At 39.0% G+C, this 19,403-nt stretch overlaps 1 protein-coding gene across 1 annotated transcript in view; it reads left to right on the forward strand.

Moving 5' to 3' along the window:
• Positions 1-19,403, forward strand: part of wdr36 (WD repeat domain 36) — a 73,203-nt gene that overhangs the window by 17,157 nt on the left and 36,643 nt on the right. The window contains exons 4-10 of the mRNA XM_072281382.1: positions 799-916; positions 2,653-2,785; positions 4,723-4,777; positions 8,881-9,013; positions 15,675-15,850; positions 16,714-16,834; positions 18,156-18,221. Of these exons, the coding sequence (XP_072137483.1) occupies positions 799-916; positions 2,653-2,785; positions 4,723-4,777; positions 8,881-9,013; positions 15,675-15,850; positions 16,714-16,834; positions 18,156-18,221 (802 nt within the window). The remainder of the gene's footprint in view (positions 1-798; positions 917-2,652; positions 2,786-4,722; positions 4,778-8,880; positions 9,014-15,674; positions 15,851-16,713; positions 16,835-18,155; positions 18,222-19,403) is intronic.

Consider the following 19,403-nt stretch of genomic DNA (forward strand, 5'->3'; position numbering starts at 1 on the left):
AAAACGTATATATGTGTACGTATTTTTGTTGTGATGTCAAATCTGACTCATCCTTTGTATCACCTTTATTGTTCTTGTCCCCCGAATGAATTGCACAATCTGTTAAAATAACTCCTGACTCTTTATGTAGAAATAAAATGCAGGCGATACTCAGACATTTGGTAGAATAACGAAAGAGAGAACTGCCTACTGTTTTACATTTTTTCTGATGAGTCAACTGGCATGAAAGATGAACATTATTTCTCTGTCCATGGTTACTACCTAACCTGCTGAGCATTCCTAGTGTTTATATATCAGATTTTTTGTTTTGCTTTTCAAATACCAGTGTTAACATTATGGTTCTATGAGTGAACATTGTTCTGATACCTTACCCAGATACTTGTTGTTCATATAATCCTGATAGGGAATGCCAAAAAGATGCACGAACTAAGTCTATCCCAGAGAAACCATGACGATTCTAGCAGCAACTGGACTTGGAGCTGAGTTAGAGGTTCTTCTTGCTATGTGGCAGTACTGGGAAAATGGAAAAGTAGAAGGAAGTGGCATTCTCCTATCCCATGAATCATAAATTTTCAATTGATGCTAAGTGTATTTTAATATTAATATTTAAGTAAAATACGCATTTTTGTCAGTAAAAAAAGTGATTTTTAACTGAATGAGTATCTGTAATTTACTCCGTTTCTCATTGATCATTAAGAATGATGTGTTTTCTCGTGCCTCAATACCTGATTTCTTTTTAAGTTTAGGAAACAGCTGTTTATTTTCCCCATTATCTAACTGATTTTCAATTCATTTCAGATTGTGCATTCGTATGAAGGCCATAACGCAGAGGTCCACCTCTTGTTGCCTTTTGGTGATCATGTGATCTCAGTGGATCGAGATAACACACTTATTATTTGGGATGTGGAATCAGAGGGTGAGTTTGTAAGATTATAAACTTTTGGCCGCTATTTTTGACATTCTCTGAATTTTATTTGGAAATATTGAGATCACCAGGTAAGTGTGTAAAATAAATGTAACACTAATTTCTGTTCAGTTCTTGTTTTCTTGCATTGCTTTGTATCAAAATTTTGTGAGTCATTTTGGGTACCATGCCTCTCCCTTTAGACACCTTGTTCATGCGAATAGGACACTTATTTATTATAGAATATCATTGCTCAACTTCTACTGTATTGATGGCAACTATAGATTGCAGAGCTCCCTACTTATGATATTGATGCATTATATATAATAACTGTAATTACTGGGTATTGCACTTCAGTTAAGCCAAGTGAATATTTGAACCTGAGCAACAGACACAAAATGTAGGAGGATCTTAGTAGGCCAGGCAGCATCTAGGAAAAGAGTACAGTTGAGTACAGGCCGAAACCCTTTGGCAGGACTGGAACCTGAGACTTCATAACAAACTAGGAGAAACCTTATCATTTTTATGATATCATCAGTAGTTGTTTCAGTATAGTGTGGGCACGTGGCCAAGTGGTTAAGGCATTGGACTAGTGACTTGAAGGTTGAGAGTTCGAGCCCCAGCCAAGGCAACATGTTGTGTCCTTGAGCAAGGCACTTAATCACACATTGGTCTGCGACGACACTGGTGCCAAGCTATTTGGGCCTTCCCTTGGACAACATTGGTGTCGTGGAGAGGGGAGACTTGCAGCATTTGCAACTGCTGGTCTTTCATACAACCTTGCCCAGGCCTACGCCCTGGAGAGTGAAGACTTTCCAGGCGCAGATCCATGGTCTCGCAAGACTAACGGATGCCTTTGCTTACTGTTTCAGTATGATGGTCTTAGCAAGCAAGTTCAGGTTCAATTGTCATTCAACCATACATGAATATGTATGCCAAGTGAAACAGTGTTACTCTGGGACCAAAGTGCAAAACACAGTACACCTGTCATACACAGCAGAAAGTGCATATAGCACAAACAAGATAACAGTAAAATATAATCACACAAAAAACACAGTCCAAGTCCCTGAGCCAGTGACTGTTGCAACAGTCTGCAGTCAAATAATATACAGCTTGTCTTCTGCCTAGTGAACACTGGGGCTCCATCCTGGACATTGCGTCACATCACCTCTGGCGCTCTGGTGGAGCACACCCACTCCAACACCTCCCCATGGGTGGCTGAAAACAGTGACATCACAACTTGGGTCTAGTCCTTACCACAACAGAGGCTATGCAGCTCCCTTGCCATCCACCAATAAACCAGTGAATCAGACTTGCAGCATTCCACATTAACAATGTCCAACAGGGTCTTGCGATCACAGCAAAGCAACTAAGATGATCACTTGCTGTTAGACTGCACACCGCCTTTGCACACTGGTGCCTGTCTGTAGCAGGCAGCGTCACACCCCACACCAAGTCCAGTGCCTTCAGTTTTTCCACCAATGAGCAACTTGCTGATGGAGTAGACCTGTGGTACTTTTTAAGTTCTCAAAGCCCAGCTGAGTCTTGTGAACGTAAAAAAAAAATTTTTAAAGAAAACCTTTTAGTTGGCCCTGTAGAAACGGCTGTGTCCGAGTGCACCGCAATCTTACTAGTAGTGCAAGGTCCTATAGTTTTGATTACATTTGTCACTGTAAAATAGTTGACAAGAGCTAAAGTATTCCTTAAAGTTGTAAAATATTTTGTTTATCCCTGTTATTTGTTTGCAGAAGAATATCTTCAACTGAACTTTGATAAAATCACGTTTGCAGTTTCTGCCCTTTTGCATCCAAGTACTTATATCAACAAAATTTTACTTGGTAGCCAGCAAGGGAGTCTTCAACTTTGGAATATTAAATCCAAGTTAGTTCAACTTTAATTTTCTTTTATAAAATGTTTATTTATTAAACACTTCTGTTTAAAGTTGTTTTCCTCATAAATCTAAAGTCACTTAAAACCGAAAGAAGAATCATTCCTTTTCCTTTTCATTCCTGACATCTGGTGAAAGGTAAGATCATGGTGCCAAGGATTAAAGTTTGCTTCAACATACACACAACATGAAATAAAGCGTACAAAGCAATTCTTGTGTAGAGGTATCAGGTGAGGTGCAAGTTAAATTCTTTGTAGTTTTTAATGTACTTGATTGTTTATCATCTGTGCTAACAGTTTTCACCATTATTAGTTAATCACTGGTTTTCCAATGGAAAACCAATTTAATATTACTGAGCACCTACTTTGTGATAGAATCCGGCTGGAAACCTGCTGTTTATCGAGGGTAGTCTCTTTGCAGAAGTTAAGATTAGAAGTGAGAGATAAATGATGCATTTTCCTGATTTGACATATTTCAAATTTGTTCTCTGGCATGGATAATGTTGCCTATCTCTATTTGCCCAACAAAAAATGGTAATATATCTAGATTGCTTTTTTTTTTTTTTTTTTTTGAACTATTACAGTCTTAAAACTGCTGCACAAAATACCTTGCAACATTTTACCCTGACATGATTTATACATGACAATTGATTACCTGTGATTTCGCGCTCTCTACTGCGCTGTTGTTAGATGTTTAATAAATTTCTGCAGCCCAACATCAAACAATAAAGCTATTATATTCATCCTTTGCCTACTGCTTCTATGCCGCTGATCCCATCGACATATCTCTGGTTGATTAGTGTTTCCTGTCTTACTGTTATGTTAACTGTCATTCATGCTTTATGCTGATGTACTTGGAAAGAAGGTGAGATGGAGAATTTCAGACTACTGGGATACTAACTTTTATTTTAAATGAAAACAAAAAATGCAAAGGGCAGAATCTTTTTTTAAAAAAATACAGAAGATTGAAGGAGAAAATGCCCTTCAGAACTGAAAAAAGTGAGATCAAATTGTGGAAAAGGTGTGGTGGAATGGATATGATAAAATAAATATCTATGATAGTGTGAGACAGTGGTGCTGGTACACTGCTTATGAAGCCAGTTAGTTGACTGATTAATGTGGGAGGAGACAGGGAATCTAAAATCATCTGAAGGGTGTCACGAGCAGTGTAAAGTTCTCACAGACAGCTGTAACCAAAATGAGAAGTTTGGAAATAGGCTGTGTAACTAGCATGCTTTCCTGATGTGATAATGATATTAGAATAAGGAGTACAATGGGTTAAACAATGACAATTTGTGATGGAACACAGTTCTGCTGATGGTGACTACAATTCCCAATGGCCATTTTTGACCTATTGCATTTGACATTGTTGTAGTTTCTTGCAACATAGCAGTCCAAAAATTGGGTGTGAAATTGAGGGGTGTTCAAGATTTAACCACTTCAGTTATTGTTTATGCTATTAAGCTACTTTTGCTGATTAGCATTGAAGTCCCCACCTGCAGCACATTCTGTGGTCTTTCTAGCCTTCTGTATTTCTTTGCAATGGTGCTCACTGTAGAGGAATAATGATCTACGAACTGAGGGAGTGCAGCTTTTCAGCCTGGCTGAGAGGCTGAAAAGAAGTGACTGCAATGTACAATCTGTGTTGCGGCCAGACAATTTTTTTGTTTGATTATTTTTGTTTGACTTGACTATTAGCTACTTTGAATATGTAATTGAGATGGATGAGGTGTATTTTTTCCCCAATGTGGAAAATTTGTGTATTGTTAATATCTCTGAAAACAGTCTTTAAAATGAGTTAAATTCGTTAATATATTTGCAATAATCAAGTGGCCAAGTCTTAAATTAGTTACTTTCTTTACTAAGTAATAAAGTGATTCTAGTTAATTCTCCAGCGATTGATTACATTTTTTTTTGTGGTCCAATTCTAGCAAACTTCTATATACTTTTCAAGGTTGGAAATCAAGTGTGTGTGTGCTTCAGCAGGTCAGTGTTCTTCTGTTGCAATTTCTTGTCAGTTTAAATATAAACTAATATATTTGGCAATATAAATTTCAAATCTCCCTGTTAGAGTCATACAGTTCCAAAAGATGGTACTTGGCTCATGTCATCTCTCCTACCTTGAAAGAGCAATTTCAAATCCAAATTTATTATCACATGCACAAGGTACATGCCAGGTGCTCTTCTGAAATTGCCATCCACATATGTTTCTGGTACTTTTTCATTTAAGTACATTATACACCATACTTAAAATAATTCTCTTCTCAAGTCTTAAATTCGTAGTCCTGGTCATTGTTCTAGGTGCCAGTAGAATCAGTTGCTCTGTATTGAAATCCTACGTAAGATTAACTATTTGTGTTAATTCTCTCCTTCATTTTAAGAGGAACAAGCTCAACTGATTGGTTTCTCATTGTGGTAAATCTTTGCTTCATTCTCTTCAAGGGACATCTTTTCTAAAGTGATGCATTCTTATTTGGACAGTATCCGAGCCAAGGTGTACTTCAGAATTTGTAAAGATTTAGCATTTCTTTTATTCTGTGCCATGATGTAAACCCAATGTGACTTTTTAAAAATAACATTATTTCCCTGTATGTTGATTAACATGCGATCCACTTATCTACCTATTCATTTTAATGTTATACTATTCAACTTACGATTTTACTATACATTTTTCCTTTCAGAACTTAGTCAATTTTAATCAATGCTTTACCTTTTACTGAATATTAATATTTTTAAAAAATAAATGGCATATAAAAATTTTAATCTTTAATGGGTCATTGTTATTCTGAACTGAACTGGTGGCTAAACCATCTTTTAGACGTTACTTCACTCATTCCTATCTGAAGCTGTCTGAAATAATATCAAGATGACATAGAGATCTAAGATTTATTCAAACGCACTCAATTGTGCCTAAAAGATATTTACCTTTTAATCATAACACACAAAATGCTCGAGGAACTCACAGGGCAGACAGCACCCGTGGAAAGGGGAAGAATCATCAATAACCTTTCTTCCATTATAAGCATTACTTTCTCCATTATCTTCTATGGTACACTGTTTAAATAATCTGCAAGCGATGTATCTTTGCATCCCAGATAGGCAATTGCAATGTGAACGAATATTAAGTTAAACAGTAATTTAATTCTTTATATATTGTACTTTCATTTTGTTGTAACTCCTCTTCGAATGTATAATTTGGGCAAGTAAACTTAAATAAACCTTTCAATGACCTTTCAAACCTTTCAATAGACATTTCACTTATAAATGAATTAAAATTCTACAGTTGAAGCGCATAACACCATAACATACAGGAGCAGAATTAGGCCATTTGTCCCATCAAGTCTGCTTTGCTTTTTCATCATGGCTGATTCAATTTTCCTGTTGGCTCCAATCACCTGCCTTCTCCCCATATCCCCTCATGCCCTAACCAATAAAGAATCTATCAACCTCTGCCTTAAATATACATAAAGACGTAGCCTCCACAGCTCCTGTGGCAATGAATTCCACAGATTCACCACTCTCTGGTCAAAGAAATTCCTCCTCATCTCCATTATAAAAGGATACTGTGACGGACATGGACTGTGCCTTTAAAAGGGAGAGAGAGACCTGCCTGCTTTTGGGTTGCTATGGTGAGAGAGAGGTGGAGTTATATGATGGACAGTTGTCATTTACAGATGTTTTGCAGAGTGTTTATTTAAGCAAGGTCAGATGACTCTTTCACAGACACAGAGTGGAACACTGGTTAAGGCTACCGGTCAACAAAAAGAAGCTAGTGACAGAATAGTCACTGGGTGGAACTTTCAAGTGCCCACAAGGGTGGGTTGAGGATCGATCAGGAGAATCGATCAGTGGCTATCACAGTGTGTAGAAGGGCTGACCCTGTGGAGGCTCCTGGTGTGTCTACCCTTGCCTGGGTAGTAGTTTTCTCTTGAAGATGGTACCCTTTTGTGGTAAGCTATGTTTTGGCTAACTCGAGAGTGGATTTGGAGTCCAGACGACGGAAGACCAACGACACCTGTTTATTCGTTTTTTTCCTATTGTGGATTTCACCTCGGCTCACAAACACCTCTCTCTCCCCCACCAACTCCAAGCATTAAACTGAATTTTCCTTACATTACCATCGTGAGACTTTAAATCTTGCCACTGGAGCTTGAATGAGTTTAGGAATTATATTTACACGCATATATAAGCATAACACTGCTAACTTTGGATTTACCTGGTTTAAGTTACTATATTAAGTAGATACTAATAAATAGTGGTTTTTAACATCAAAACCAGATTCCATGTGTGTTCTATTGCTGCTGGTTCATTCAAACCATTGCGTGTACGTAACTATACCCCTGTATTCTGAGGCTGTGTCCTTTGGTCTTAGACTCTTCTACCAAAGGAAACATCCTCTCCAAATCCACACTATCAAGGACTTTTGCCATTTGATATGTTTCAATGAGGTCACCCCTCATTCTTCTGAATTCTGGTGAATACAGGCCCAGAGCCATCAAATGCCATTCAATCCTGGAGTCATTTTCATGAACCTCCTTTAAACCCTCTTTAGTTTCAGCACATCCTTTCTAAGGGGCCCAAAACTGCTCTTAATACTTCAAGTGAGGCCTCACCTGTGCCTTATAAAGTTTCAACATTATATCCTTGCTTTTATATTCTCATCCTCTTGAAATGAATGCTAACATTGCATTTGCCTTCCTCACCACAGACTCGCCCTGCAAAATAACCTTTTGGGAATCCTGCACAAGAACCCCAATCCTTTTGCACCTCATTTTTTTGTATTTTCTCCCCATTTAGAAAATAGTTAACCCTTTCATTTCTTCTACCAAAGTGTATGAACGTACACTTCCCGACACTAAATTCCATCTGCCACTCTTTTGCTCATGCTCTTAATTTGTCTTTAAGTCCTTCTGTAGCCTCTACTTCCTCAAAACTACCTGCCTCTCTTCGTATCGCCTGCAAACTTCGTAACAAAGCCATCAATTCCATTATCCAAATCATTGACATACAACGTAAAAAGAAATTAGTCCCAACACAGACCCCTGTGGAACACTACTAGTCACTGGTAGCCAACCAGAAAAGGCTCCCTTTATTCCCACTCTTCGCTTCCTGCCAATTAGCCACTGCTTTATCCCTGCTAGAATCTTTCCTGTAATACCATGGGCTCATAGCTTGTTAAGCAGCCTCAAAGGCTTACTGGAAATCCAAGTACAGAGCATTAGTGGATTCTCCTTTGTCTGTCCTGTTTGTCACTTCTTCAAAGAATTCCATCACATTTGTCAGGCAAGATTTTCCCTTGATGAAACCATGCTCACTATGGACTATTTTATCATGTGTCTCCAAGTACCCTAAACCCTCATCATTAATAATTTTCCAGTCTTCTTGAACCATTCCAGAATATAGTGATTCTTGAAAGATCATTACTGATGCCTCCACGATCTCTTCAACCACGTCTTTCAGAACTCTGGGCTGTATGCCATGTGATCCAGCTGACTTATCCACCTTCAGACCTTTAAATTTCCCAAGAACCTCTGTGGTAACTTTATACACTTCATGCCCCCTGACACCTGGAACTTCCAACATACTGCTAGTGTCTTCCACTGTGCAAAATACTTACTCAGTTCACCTGCCATTTTGTTGTCCTCCATTACTACCTCTCCAGCATCATTTTCCAGCGGACACATATTCATTCTCACCTCTCTTTTACGCTTCATGTATCTGAAGAAGTTTTTGGTATTTTCTTTAATGTTACTGGTTAGCTTACTTTTGTATTCTATTTTTACCTTCTTAATGACCTTTTTTTAGTTACCTTCTGTTGGTTTTTAAAAGCTTCCCAATCCTCTGACTTCCTACTAATTTTTTGCTCTATTCCCTCTCTTTGGCCTAGTCACAGATATGCAAATTTTGAAAAATGAACAGAATTGTAATATGTAAAATCCTTAACATAATTTCATGAGATTACATTTATTCACTTGGTTTAAATCAGTGTATTATATCATTGTTTGTATTTCCATTTGATTAATGTTTTAGTGACATGATTGCAATAGTAGCACATTTGTTGGAATGTTCTCTTGTGTTCTATTTTCCAGGCCCCTGCAGTAGATGTGGTTGCTGTAGGTCTAACATCTGGTGTGATAATCATCCATAATCTGAAATACGATGAATCGTTAATGAAATTTCAACAAGACTGGGGACCAGTCACAGCAATATCATTTCGTACAGGTAATCTAATTATATCAATGGTATTTATTTAGAGGAATTTAAGATGGAAATGAAAGCTGTGTTTTAGCATAAAACATGGCTGTAATGTAAATTGAATTAAATCTTTCTACAATGTTCAATTCTGTACTGCCTTGACTGGTTTGATTGTTATGTGATGATGATTTAGAAAATTAATAGCCTCTTTCAACTAATATTTGGTTTTAGAACCAAACCAAAACTTGTACTGTTCCATCTGATTTTGAAGTGCCAGTTTCGCTTAAATTTTATTAATATCTGATTTATTAATTTTCATTGGGGTCACAATTGACTCTTTAGTGTATAGTTCTTTTGACTTGTGCTGTAATGAACAGTCCTTACTTTTAGGAGGCAGTGAGTGGGAGAAAGGGATACTAGTGATTAATTGTAGTGGGGCAAATGAAATCCCTGGTGTAACTGCGTCACAAGGATCGCTATTCACTAGACTTGCAGTTGTTCTGAAATAAACAGATAATTGCCATAAGTTGCTATTAAAATAAACCAATTTATTGTCATAATTATGGCACATATGGTTTTCAGTAATGGACATCTTCTGAAGAAGCATATTATTTCGAAGTGCATCTTGTGTTAAAGTCCAAATAGAGAAAATGTAAAAAGGGTTAAGCAAGACATTTAGATAATATCAAATGGCAACATGTGACTGAGTCTGACGATCCAGTAAAAGGCAGACATGGTGACCAGATTTGGAAGAATCTGAGAGGGTGATGTATTCTCTATAAACATCAATTACCTCAATAAAAGCCATTGCTAGTTGGAACATGTAACAATGCATTCATGCAGATACCATAGCATAAATCAGTTCATTGAGGAAGGTGCATATTCTCATTAACAAATGTTTAACATGAAGATGTGGCTGTTTTGGAAAATGATACCCTTGCATATGTTCATCTCGGATGAGGAAACTACACTCAGACCCCGCATAGCATTGATTTGTTACCATGCAGTTATCTAATTCTTTATTGAAATTTTTAAAAAGACAAAATTTCATTCTAAAGAACACTTAAAACTGCTTGAGCAGCCGCCATTACAGTAAACATTCAATCAGCCAATGAGAGCGCTTTACATATGCCCTGAGCCACTCACAGCCAACCACGTATTAGCTCCTCACGCTTTGCCTGCCCCACATGTGTAAACGTTCTTGCTCCCTCACCAATTTATTCCTTTTTTTTTTTAACCCATAATGTTTGGAAAATGGCCTGCAACTTCCAGTGAGGGTAGTACATCTAAGATGTCTAGGGAATGCATTAGCACGGATGTGAATCTGCAAGTGATACGGCGTTTGGAAGCTGGTGAGCATCAGCTTGATGTTGGCGCATCTTTGAAATTGGCTTTGTTATAAAACAAACAAGATAAAAGCTGCAACAACTACCTCAAAGTTATCATCAATGAAAGTGACTCATTCAAGGAGCCATTTGCTTGACAAGGTGGAAGATGGACTAAATATATGGGTGGATGACCAAACACAAGGAAACATGCCCCTAAAGCCAACTGATAATAATGGAAAAGGCAAGGAGCATCTTCAATCATATTCAAGAAGAAGAAGATACGTCGGTAACATTCGCAGCCAGCAGAGGTTGATTTGATAGATTTAAATAGCCCAGTAACCTCCATAGCATACGTATCTTTGGTGAAGTGGCTCGTGCAGACAGCAAGAGCCTTAATAGTAAAGAGCTTGGAGAATTGGCAGAGCTGCACATCTTGGGTGAATCTGAAGACACTGACAGAGGAGAGCAAATACCAGCAAGAAATCTCACCACAAAATTCCTCGGCTCTAGCATCACCACAATCACACAATTCGTGGACTAGTTTATCGATAATGACACCAACTGGGAGCGAAGCAATAAGGCAAAAGAGATGTGCTCTCGACATGAGTTCCTGCTACCGAGAACTGCTTCATGGGAGGAAACTTAAGAAAAGGCAGTCAAATGCCTACTTGAAGAAGCCGAAGTTAGAGGAGGACCCACAGCCTGATCCCTGCTCTAGGTTGTAGCCACCACCTGCTTCCCTCCGCTGCTGCTGCTGGGATGTATTGCTGCTCCACTGATGTACAGGTTAGACTTGTTTGCATGTTTGTTACTCCACCAATTACTGTGTGTACATAAAATAATATGGACCTCAGGTTAGATTTTTTTTTAAAATCAGAAACACGTGTCCAATTACATAATGTTATAATGACCCTGCATAGTGCTGATTTAGATAGTACTCCACCTCTGAGGAATGCATCCTCAGCAATAAGAGGGGTCTGAGTGTACTCTAGGCTTCAGATCAGCTAAAGATTGCTCTTGTGGTACGAGAAAGCTTGTGAACCCTTTAGAATTTTCTCTATTTCTGTGTAAGTATCATCTAAAATGTGATCAGGTCTTCACATAAGTCCTAAAACTAGATAAAGGGAACCTAATTAAATAAATAATACAAAAACATTATACTTTTTCATTAATTTATTCAGAAAAATGATCCAATATTACATGTATTTTTGGAAAAGGTATGTGAACCTTTGCTTTCAGTAACTGGTGTGAACCCTTTGTATAGTAGTAACTTCAACCAAACGTTTCCAGTAACTGTTCATCAGTCCTGCATGTTGGCTTGGAGGAATTTTAGACAATTCCTCCTTATAAAACTGTTTCAGTTCATCAATATTTCTGGGATACTAAAACATGAATTTTCTTCTTTTTAAACCATTCTGTTGTTGATTTACTCTTGTGTTTTAGATCATTGTCTTGTTGCATTATCCAACTTCTATTAAGCTTCAGGTGACAGACTGCTGCCCTGACATTTTCCTGTAATATGTCTTGATACGATTTTGAACTCATTCTTCCCTCAACATTTGCAAGCTGTCCAGGCCCTGAGACAACAAAGCAGCCCCAAACCATGATGCTCCTTCCACCATGTTGGTGTGCAATGCCCTTTTTCTTCCAAACATAGCGGTGTGCATTGCTGCCAAAAAGTTCAACTTTTGTTTCATCTATCCGTAGAACACAGAACATTGTCGCACAAGCATTGTGGAACATCCAGGTGGTCTTTTTGCAAACTTGAGACCTGTCGTAATGTTTTTGTTTTGGAGAGCAATGATTTTGTCTGTGGTGTCCTTCCATGAACACCATTCTTCAGTGTTTTCCTTATAGTGGACACATGAACAGAGGACTTTAGCAAGTTCTAGAGATCTCTGCAGATCTTTTGCTGTTACCCTTGGGTTCCTTTACACATTCAATAGTGCACATTGTGCTTTTGGTATGATCTTTGCAGGATGCCCACTCCTAAGAAGAGTAGCAACGATACTGAGTTTCCTTCATTTGTAGCCAATTTCTCTTACTTTGGATTGATGAACACTCAGGTCTTCAGAAATACTTCTGTAGCCTTTTTCAGCTTCGTAGATCTCTGCATTTCTAAAGGCCTCTGCAAGTTGTTTTGATCGAGCCATGGTGCACATGAACAAATCTTTCTTGAGAAGAGTAGGCCTGACTTTGTGACTATTTTGAAGGGCAGGGCACCTCTACAAACCACACCTGCAATCTCATCTCATTGATTGGTGCACCTGACTGCAGATAGCTTTTGTAGAATGCTTTAACCCAGAGGTTCACATACTTTATTGAACCTAGACTGTGAAGAAGTAGTGTGTCCGTTATTAGTTTAGGCAGTTTGTGTTTGTCTATTACTGTGACTTAGATGAAGATCAAACCACATTTTATGAGTATTAGTGCAGAAAACCATATAATTGCAGAGGGTTCGCAAACTTTTTCTTACAATTGTATATGCTTGTTTTCCTTGGCAATGCTGAGGGTGACAGTAAGCTTATGTCTACTTATCTACCATTTAAAGAACCTGGGGGCTCTAAAGGGATATTTGGGGCGGGGGGGGCAATCTTCCTATAGGTACTGCGGTTCTACCTAGTTTAGATACACCAGGCCAGGTAGCATCTCTAGGAAGAAGTGCAGTCGACGTTTCAGGCCGAGACCCTTCGTCAGGACTAACTGAAGGAAGAGTGAGTAAGGGATTTGAAAGTTGGGGGGGGGAGGGGGAGATCCAAAATGATAGGAGAAGACAGGAGGGGGAGGGATGGAGCCAAGAGCTGGACAGGTGATTGGCAAAAGGGAATACGAGAGGATCATGGGACAGGAGGTCCGGGAAGAAAGACGGGGGGTGGGGGGGGACCCAGAGGATGGGCAAGAGGTATATTCAGAGGGACAGAGGGAGAAAAAGGAGAGTGAGAGAAAGAATGTGTGCATAAAAATAAGTAACAGATGGGGTACGAGGGGGAGGCCAGCATGAACATCGACTTCTCTAACTTCTGCTAGGCCCCACCTCCCCCTCGTACCCCATCTGTTACTTATTTTTATGCACACATTCTTTCTCTCACTCTCCTTTTTCTCCCTCTGTCCCTCTGAATATACCTCTTGCCCATCCTCTGGGCCCCCCCCCCCCCCAATCTTTCTTCCCGGACCTCCTGTCCCATGATCCTCTCGTATCCCCTTTTGCCAATCACCTGTCCAGCTCTTGGCTCCATCCCTCCCCCTCCTGTCTTCTCCTATCATTTTGGATCTCCCCCTCCCCCTCCAACTTTCAAATCCCTTACTCACTCTTCCTTCAGTTAGTCCTGACGAGGGGTCTCGGCCTGAAACGTCGACTGCACCTCTTCCTAGAGATGCTTCCTGGCCTGCTGCGTTCACCAGCAACTTTGATGTGTGTTGCTTGAATTTCCAGCATCTGCAGAATTCCTGTTGTTTTAGATACACCAGCATCACCTGCATCAGGACACACATAATGTCTCACTTTCCCCATGGCCCCAATTACCTTAAGGTTATATTATGTTTTTTTTCAAGTGGTACTGTATAAGGATTAGCAGGGTTTTGCTCATTGTACATATTGCTCCTAGGCATCTAATCAGCATCACTAAGAACATACCTGACAATATCCTGGTACTGTTTAAACCCTCAAACACTGTATCACTTCATTGATATATCTCCTGGTCAGAGTGCTTATGTTCAAGGTACAAAATCAGATGTGTAATTTTGGCGTTCAGTGACAAATGAACTTTTGGGAAATTTGAAAGAAGGATAATAACAGGATAGCCATAGTCTGCATCAAAAATGGCTCTTGAGATGATGTAATCCATGCGGAAATTGATGATACGCTTTATCAGGTCAACAGCAGGTGTGATTTCTCTGGGTCTTCAATCTGCTCTAGACCATCTGGACAGCACAGTTACATCAAGCTGCTGTTCATTGACCACAGTTCAGCACTCAGCACCGCAGTTATCCTGTCCAAAATCATAATCAAGCTTCAAGACCTAGACTTCTGTACCTCCCTCATTAGCAGAGTCAATGAGGGTTGCTAACAATATCTCCTCCTTAATGACCATCAAATGGGTTGTATCGTAAGACTGCATGCACTACACCCTGTTCTATTCTCTATGCACACATAACTTGGCTAAGAGATATCTCCAATGTTATATACACATTTGCTGACATCAGCATTGTTGGGTGAATCACAGGCGGTGATGAGTCAATGTACAGGAATGAGATAGGTCCCATGCATAAGTTGTAACATTGCTCAATGTTACATTAAGGCTAGAGAACTGATTGTGGGCTTCAGGAAGGCTAAGGAGAGTAAACCTGCTTCAGTCAATATTAGGGGGTCAACAATGGAGAGAATTCTTTTAAATTCCTAAGTATTAACATATTGAATGGTCAGTCCTGGGCCCAGCACATGCGATCACAAGAAAGGTGAACCAGCATCTTTTTCTTTGCGTCAGAGGTTCTTGTCACCAAACACTCTAACAAGCTTCTACAGATGTACTGCTGAAAGCATTCTGACTGGTCTGGTACAGCAATTTGGATGCTAATATCTGTAGCATGTGCACCCTCAAAGATCTCCACCATCTGGGCCATGCCACCTTCTCACAGCTACATTGTGCAGGAAGTATAGAAGCCTGAAGATCCACACCACCTAGTTCAAAAGCAGCAACTTCTCTTCAACTATTGGGTTCTTGAATCAATCAGCAAACCCTCATCACTATAGTTCAGCAGCACTATGACCATCACTTTGATCACCATGCACAATAATACTTTTTTTTTGTTCTAATTGTGTATAATTAATATTTTTCTTGCGAACGCTGCTTTTGTGATGCTATGTACCTGTGATACTGCTGCAAGTAAATTTTTCATTGCACTTGTGCATACACGCACTTATAATAAACTTGACTTTGACTTGGACGATAGAAGAATTATGATCAGAGTGCATAGCTCCCAAAGGATTACAGACCTGGGGAAAAAAATCCAAGATTGCATCGCCAAGTAGGCAAATGTGGTTGAGTTTAATAAGGCAAGTCAAGATGAAGTGGAAGAGATACTAGAATTGCATATCAGAGTTTATAAATTAGGGATTTATAAATAAATCTTGTTGAATACTTAGATTCATATGTCTTTTAATTGAGATACTTGAGCTCTGGAATGGAACTACAGTTTTATTATTGAAACTGGTGAGCTGTGTTTTTTCAGTTCCGTTCACCTAATGATATTGTCAAGAATACCTGAAAATGATAGCTTAGGGTCTTGGAGGCTGTTTTGTACATACTGCTATAAAAATTACCTTTGTACATCACAATTTTTTTTATGTTTCACTTTTAAAGATGGTTTCCCAGTGATGGCTGTTGGTAGTCACATGGGTCACATTGGACTATGGGATTTGGAGGAGAAGAAACTGATTAGCCAGATGAGAGAAACTCACACGACAGCCGTTTCAGGACTGACGTTTGTTCATGGCGAGCCACTTCTCATTACTACTGGTGAAGACAATGCGATTCGGGTATAGTTCTTGTGCTATTATTGTCATCAGATTATCGTGTATATAGAAAATATTCTTTTTGAAAACGAGTAATAATTCTGGCAATATGAAACCATAATCTATTTGAATGGAAGAACTATTTTGAGAGTGTAGTTAATTATTTCTATATTTGTAAACCTACTGTGGTATAATGTGATCTTACTTTGGCATGCAATAATGTTAGGGAAATGGCAAGAGAATCAAAGGGGAATTAATAGTTTGAGTGGAAGAAAGTAAAGTGCAGGGCCATAAGGAACTAAGGAAGGGAAGAATTGAACTGATGGGGATTGCTCTGCTGGGAGTCAGTATGATTCTGGTTAGCTGAATGGACTTGTGTGTTGTGCTTTGTAAACAAAAATATGAGCTTTTATGCATACCTGAGAGGGTACATGAGATGTGATTTAACATGGCCAGGGAGGTTGAGAGAATGTGGGATTAAGGTAATGAAGTGGATTGTCAATTATAATTATGTTGAATGTTGGAGCATTATTATGTTTCTAAGTCATCAGAAGATTCCCAAGATTGAAGCTCAGCCCTTCAAAAAGGGTGGAAACTTTTTAGCAGGGATGAACTGCAAGCAAATAAATCAAGAACCAACAATTTTGCATTCAAAGGAAATGCATGTATGGCCAGATACAGTTAAAGCTTTATCAACGTGATAGAGAAAATGACAGAGCCTTGGGTATGGAAAAGCATTTTACAAGAATATCTTAGTTGTTAACTATTCAGTCTTCTTTTAGTAGCCAGCTGAGCTAGAGAATAGGATGGTACAATACTTCTGGTGAGGAAAAGCTCAGCATAGGCTGTTTTTGTAAGAAAAACATGAAGCTTTGTTTTGTGGTCAGGTCTGGATTTTTGATGCTCCAGGAGGTGGTGGTCGCATCTTACGATACCGCATGGGACACAGAGCCCCTCCAACCAAAATAAAATATCATGGATCTGATGGGCAAAACATTCTTAGCTCTGGTAAGATTTCCTTTTGCTTGCATGTGTAGTCTGATTTTATGGAAATCTTTATTTTATAGAGTTGATAAACATTTTGTCAAAATATACATAATGTGAATGGAATAAACCAAAATTGCTAGAAGTACCACACAAAATAGTAATATTGATTTAATTTTATCTTTTACTTTAAAGTGTGCCATTCGAAGTAAATTTATAACACCTTGTAATTGAAAACTCACTGGAAGCAATTTTGTATTGATTATTTTTCCATGTCATTAACAAACCAACTGCATAAAATCTTGCACTGGACAATTGCAAGATTTGCAAGCTACAATGTAAAGGATTAGCCACAGTGTTCATAAACTACTGGTTGCCTGCGATCTGACATCTGACATCAAGAGATGAAAGCTATTCCTTGTGAGGAATTTTGAGGTCAATGGTGAGGAGAAGGAGAAGGAGAAGATGGAGGCAGGACACAGCGCGCGCGGCCTCTCCGGTGAATGATATCTGTAATCTGTCAAGTAGGGTACCATGCACAATTCTGATTTGATGGAGACAGAGGAACATCTGGAGAAACTTATGAAATGTCCGCTTCACTGCCGCTGCTACTGTGTGGTAACCGGAATCTCTGGAGCAGAAGGCCCTGAGTCCTCGGCTTTGCTTGTTTCGGCAGCCGGGGCGAGGTCGATGGCGCTCAGGAGGCTGTATCGGAGGGGCTGGTCGGAGGCTCGAAGTTTTCGGATGAACGGACTCAGTGTCGGCTGTGGTCAGCTGCTTCCAAGGCATCAGCAGTTGTCGGTGCCTGGAGGTTTATGGCAGGGAGTTTCTCCCATTTGCCGCCTGCTGTTGGGGTCTCGAGAGTCGATCGAGACTTGAGACTTTTTTTTTTACCGTGCCCATGGTCTGTTCTTTATCAAATTATGGTATTGCTTTGCACTGCTGTAACTATATATTATAATTATGTGGTTCTGTCAGTGTTAGTCTTTGGTTTGTCCTGTTTTTCTGTGATATCACTCTGGAGGAACATTGTATCATTTCTTAATGCATGTATGCATTTCTAAATGACAATAAACGAGGACTGAGTGTTCTCATAATCTAATCTAATCTAAATGTGGTTGCTTTGTTGCAAACCGAAAGTACTGGATGATGATTGTTATTCCAAAATTTATTCTGTACTGAATACTGGACATACTGAGCTTAGTAATAAGGAGTACACTACTGTAATCTACTGTACTTGGTACTTTTGTTATGTGGGGTAAATGGCTTTTATAACCTTTTGATCTTTATTTTCTTTTAAATATGGGCATATTTCCTCAAATTTCACTTTTGTTTTTAAATATAGGACAAGATGGAACTTTACAGTCATTTTCCACTATTCATGAAAGTTCTAATAAGAGTTTGGGTCAAGGTAAGTATTGTTACATGGTATGAATATATTACAGGTGTTTTTCATCTGCATAATTAAAACAGGCTATCAGTTCATTAAAGAGTAGTAAAATGCTTCTCTTCACTTTACTGACCAATTCACATTTTTCTAAAATTTTATCTTAGATTATCTAAACTTAGAGCTGTTAGTAATTTTTCCTTCTCTTGCCTTGTCTCATGATCTTTCCTGCTAGGAAATGTTCCAAAAATGTTTTGTTGACAAAGGAAAAATAGTTGAAAAAATGTACATTTGCTATTTCCTTGAGGATCCTATGAGCTGATACAAAATTGATAAATGTGAAAAGAAAACCTGTTGATTTAAAAGGAATGCTGAATAATGAATATTTACGTTGCTGAGAGAGACGAGATGTAAATTTTTTTGAAGTGCTGTGAAGTTTCAGTTAATATGGTTATTTTTTGACCAATTTTTCACCCAGTTGCATATCCCTGGATTGTAATTTCAGCCAAGAATGTATTCAATAACTGAGCATCTATATTAGTCCTAAATACCTGATCCCTCATCCAGCGATTGAGTCTCCAGTTTATGACTGTGGCCAGGGGATATCACCAGATCATTTACATTGTCCAGACAGTTCAGTCTTTTTTATCCCCATCTTTAATAATCACTCTGCATGAAATAAATGCCTTATTCCAAAATTACTAAGTTGAATATTTGTTGTATCATCCCATGGAATCACATTCTCCCTTAGACACAGAGACCATACCCGCTACACTGCTCCAGGTGTAGTTATGCAAAGACCTGTACAATCAGAAGAGTCATGGAGATGTATAGCACAGAAAGGAGCCATTCGGTCCACCACACCTATTTCAAACTTTTTGCCTAGATAGACACTAATTCCATTTGCCTGTGTAACTCTCAGCTATACTGGCTCGTATATGTCTAGGGGAAGTCCCGCCCGGCACCGGCCTGAACGCCTCCCGCTGGGTCGGTTGTTGGACCACTGTCACCCGAATCAATCCCAAATGTCAATCATCAGCCAGCACACACAGTACGTTGTACCAAGTACACTTTATAGATATTACTAAGTCTATGAAATTAATATCAGATCGATACAGAAAAGGAAGTAATGGGGGAAAAAAGGGCGCCAGATTTATCAAAGTCCAAGTTCTTCGTGCACAAGTTGCTCAGAAATTCCTGGCGACC

Source organism: Mobula birostris, chromosome 17 (genome assembly GCF_030028105.1).
Source record: "Mobula birostris isolate sMobBir1 chromosome 17, sMobBir1.hap1, whole genome shotgun sequence".
NCBI classification, from domain to species: domain Eukaryota; kingdom Metazoa; phylum Chordata; class Chondrichthyes; order Myliobatiformes; family Myliobatidae; genus Mobula; species Mobula birostris.